This window comes from Sinocyclocheilus rhinocerous, unplaced genomic scaffold (genome assembly GCF_001515625.1).
Source record: "Sinocyclocheilus rhinocerous isolate Xijiao unplaced genomic scaffold, SAMN03320098_v1.1 scaffold1493, whole genome shotgun sequence".
Taxonomy (NCBI): Eukaryota; Metazoa; Chordata; class Actinopteri; order Cypriniformes; family Cyprinidae; genus Sinocyclocheilus; species Sinocyclocheilus rhinocerous.
In genome coordinates this window covers 772,523-777,251 of record NW_015640467.1, presented here as the reverse complement: position 1 = coordinate 777,251, position 4,729 = coordinate 772,523, and the positions used below count along the sequence as shown (strand labels likewise).

The 4,729-nt window shown below is 32.4% G+C and overlaps 1 protein-coding gene across 1 annotated transcript in view; it reads left to right on the top strand.

Moving 5' to 3' along the window:
• LOC107753047 (solute carrier family 12 member 7-like) overlaps nucleotides 1–4,729 on the top strand; it is a 59,973-nt gene that overhangs the window by 46,517 nt on the left and 8,727 nt on the right. Inside the window, 4 exon segments of the mRNA XM_016569150.1 lie at nucleotides 578–789; nucleotides 2,332–2,496; nucleotides 3,848–3,946; nucleotides 4,115–4,172. Coding sequence (XP_016424636.1) covers nucleotides 578–789; nucleotides 2,332–2,496; nucleotides 3,848–3,946; nucleotides 4,115–4,172 — 534 coding nt within the window.

Here is a 4,729-nt window from a genome sequence, read left to right as displayed (position 1 = left end):
CAAGAAGGAAAAAATAATAAGGCATGGCCGCTTAGAACTTCCGTATTTATTTCACTTACCTAAAAAAAATTGAATTTATATTTTATTTTATTTTATTTTATTTTAACACTTTTATTTCACTTGCCTAAAAAATAATTAATTTTGATTTTATTTTGTTTTATTTCACTTACCTAAAAATAAGTACATTTTTATTTTATTCATTTTTATTTGTTTATTTGTTTATTTATTTATTTATTGCACTTTGATTCAAATAAAAAAGTATTTGAAAATCTGAAAATTTCTCTATTGAGAAAAAATAGATTTTTATTAAGCCAAATATTGCACTCTGTTACTCCAAAATGTTGGAGCCTTCCTTGTATTGTATGTTTTACAGCATCACCTATTTAAACTAAACAAAGCCTCTTTATAGATTGTAGCAGCGTCGGGCAGCTCTCTTTGCGTTATGTTGAACCACAAACACCCGCAGCAGTGTTTGCTTCACAGATGAACACAGGCTTTCTCAATAACCACAAGCCTCCTGACAGTAAACTCTGATTTAAATCTGAATGCATTGTAAAGGCTGGTTTGTCCTCTCCAGGGTCTGTTTGTTGGGCAACCGCACCCTGCAGAACCACGGCTTTGACAAGTGCATGAAGACAGAAATAATAGACAACGTGACCGTGACCACGAAGCTTTGGTCTCTGTTCTGTAAAGGTCCGGAGCTCAACGCCAGCTGCAATGAATACTTCAGCCTCAATAACGTCACGGAGATCCAGGGCATTCCCGGCCTCACCAGCGGAGTCATTTCAGGTGAGAGCAGTAACTGAAGGCAACATTTACCCTCTGTACTTTATTATATAAACATAATCTTCAATAACCTGTGAAATAAGTCACGTTATGGAAGTGGAATAGGTTGCACATGCCGTTTTGTGTTCATTTTAACTTCAGCTTGCTTGTACTGTTGGTCACTTTGGGAAGAAGTGTCTTCTAAATGATTATTCACTGTTTAAACTTATTTAGACGTGTGTGTAACTTTTATATGATGCGATGATGCCTTTGGACCTTGTCAATAAATATAAAGGCAGCTGTATATTTTCATGTATAAAAATACATTTTATTGTCTGAGAAAAATATAAAATGTGATATAAAGACAAAAAATGAAATAATTGTTTCCAAAATTAAATTATGCATCCACTTACCTAAAGTAAATATGTATTTAATTTAGATTTTCATTATACTAAAACAAGTTAAAATATTATCTTTTTATTAAGTTGACAGCATATCTGAGATATTTTTATTTTAGAAACATATAAAAGAAAAGAATGAAAAAAATATGGGGGAAAAAACTATTAATGGCATGATTTCTGACTAGTCTTAAAAAAAATAGATTGAAGTTAATTTATGAATTTAGTCAATGTAAAACATACATTTAAACATATTTCATTCATATCTGAAGTGTAAACTACCAGATTAATAGATTAACTTTGAAAGCCATAAAAATACATTTTGTTAAAAAATCTCTACAATTTTTCACATTTCATATTATTTTTTTTTAAATGAGTATTTTTTGTTTGTTTGTTTTTAGATTGCCATTATTCTAAAACAAATTCTTAAAATCTGGAAATCATTTACTTTTAATTAAGTTTACAGCATATCTGAGATTTTCATTTTAGAAACAAAAATATTATGGGAAAAATAACAAAACAAAAATATTGCAAATAATGCTACATTTACTCAATGTGAAAAAAAATGAGATCGTGAATATGAGGCAGATGCTGAATGTACTGTGGAAGTGCGCTCTGACGATGACAGCGATGGTAAAATCATCTGCTCAAATTGAACCCTTTTAAGTTTCAAAATGAAACGAAATATGCTTTATTTTATTCTTCTGTAATTGTTCTTAAAATATCAAGAGAGTTTTTTGCTATTGCAGCAGTTAGAGATCCATCCGTGCTGGATATATAGGTCCGGGTCGCTAAAGACCCGAATATGAAATAATGATTGGCGAAACATTCATGCATTTAAGGGTTAAATTTATTTCCCCATTAATTTCTTTCCCTGGTAATGGTAAATTAATATTGTGATAAATATAGATACCGTATGATAAAAATTATATTGTGATAATATTTTGTCCATACCGCCCAGCCCTGTACTGAAGTGTAATCTGTTTTTCTGAGTACATCTAATAAATTTCCATGAGTGTAATTCCATGTTTTCAGACTGATGTGAATTTGATTAATTTGGTTTCTCAAATACAGATACTATTGAACCAAATGGCTAGAAATGAGAGCTTATCTCATTGAAATGAGTGCGTCTGTCAGCACATCTTGAGCTGTTCTTTGATTTGCACAGAGAACTTGTGGGGAAGCTACGGTCCCGCTGGCATGCTGGTGGAGAAGGCCATACCGTCGGTGCCGGCGAGCGACGCGTCTCAGGACAAACACATGCCGTACGTCGTCAATGACATCACTGCCTTCTTCACGCTGCTGGTGGGAATCTACTTCCCCTCCGTCACGGGTACCGTCACATCCATTACTCTCACTCTCGTCTCTTTGCTGTTCACTTTAAACTAAACTAGTTTGATCTGGGGGTGATCTGTGTTATCTAGTGCTCTCAGATTCACGTCGAGCTCAGCGGGACGCGTGTGAACTCCCTGCAAACACAGCGATAGCGTTTCAGGACCTTAGTGTAACAACATGGACTGAGCTTTTGGAAGAGCCCTTCATGTTTGACTTGAGCTTTAGAGCTGGGGGATGTAATCAATATATACCTCAATAGGAGCATTTTACTTAAACAGTCGTTTGAGTTGAATTGTGACCCTGGACCACAAAACCAGTCTTAAGTGACAATTTTTGATACTTTCGAGATTTACATCATCTGAAAGCTTTGTTAGGATCGGACAATATTTGGCCGAGATACAACTATTTGAAAATCTGGAATCTGAGGGTGCAAAGAAATCAAAATATTGAGAAAATCGTGTGCTCAAGGGTCACAACTGAGAAGTGTTTGATAGAAAATACAGAAATCATCTAGCTAAAATAATCAGCATTTTCCACTAAATGAATATAAGGAATTTTGTTTATATACATTTTATTACCATTTTCTAAACTATAGTGAATAAACTGTGATAATGTTTGACTGTATGTGTTTAACAATGTAAAACAGCAATACAGTAAATACTTACTACATTAAATATATATTATATAATATATACCTATATACCTGCAGTATATATTATATAATATCTATATTTTACAAAAAAAAAGTTAATTTCGTTAAAAACTCATTCAGTGAACATTTTTGAATTGTTTCTTTAAACTGGTTTGAACTGGAAATTAACAGAAATGTATTGAACTCACCAACTCTAAGCAGTGTTATTTTTGAATTATTTATAGTATTATAGTATACATTATAGTATTATTATTTTAATTATTTAATTATTTTAATTTATTTTCTTTTTTAATTAATATTTTTTAATTAGCTTTTATTTTTATATTTTCAGATTTTATTTAAAATTTAGTTTAAGTTTTAGTAGTTTTTTTTTTTTTTTTCATTTTTAGCTTAAATTTTTTTTTATTTTTTTTTTTAGTTTTAGTAATTTCCGAGCTTCAACTTATTTCAGTTAGTCATTAAAGTTTAGGTTTGTCATCTCATATTTATATTTTAGTTCAGCTTTTAATAGTCTCGGTTTTATTTTACAATAAATAAAAGTGAATTCTGAATGTTTGTAATGTATCACTCAACATATTATTCAGTAGTTCAGATTTTTTTCTGAACTACTTTTTTCTTATTTTTGAATGATAAGAATTTTATTTCAGCTTCTTAAAAACACTCTCATGTAGTTCCTCGGTCCTCCTCTGTTGTGCAGGCATCATGGCTGGATCCAACAGATCCGGGGATCTGAGAGACGCTCAGAGGTCCATTCCCATCGGCACCATCCTCGCCATCGCAACCACCACCATCATCTGTATCCTTAGTCTAGACCTGCCTAACACGTTATATCTTTAACCATGTATTGGGATCATAATCAAATCAATACTAAAATGCTGAAACTCAATGACTGAAGCATTAGTGTTGTGTCTGTAGAGTAGAGATGCTGTTAGTCTTCTCTGGTTTTCTTAGCAGTGTAACTCAGATCTGTCGTGCGTGGTGGTGTTCGGCGCCTGCATCGAGGGTGTGGTGCTCCGAGACAAGTGAGCGCTTTCTGCTTCTCCTTTCCCACTCATAATATCTTCATTTTCCTGGATAAACATACAGGAAATCTACTTTAAACAACGGCTGATTTCTGTGCGAAGCCTGTTTGTGAGCAGCTCTGCACTGCGGTCAATGAACTCTTTATACAGTATGCAATATCTCAAGATTATATCACAGGAAAATGCTTGTGTCTGTTCCAAAACCTAGTGTGCTACCTACCTAGACAGCGTTTAGATGTTCCAAAGATGCACAGATACACTGTAAAAAAAAAAAAAAAAGTTGAAACTAAATAAAGGTTATTGGAGTGAATTTTGCAAGACAATACTATTTCAGTCTTTCTACGTCAAAATTTCATGTTTAATTCAATGTGTTACTTGCTGTTTCTTTGCAATTATTTGTGAAATTTACTAGCAATTTCTGAGTAAAAATTGTTTAAAAGTAAAAAAAAAAAAAACCTGAAATATTTTTATACTTCATTCAATACTGCTAGGTGTCAGTGGATTAAATTAGAAATATTTTTGTTTACCTATATTTTATTTCAGCTTTATTTCAATTA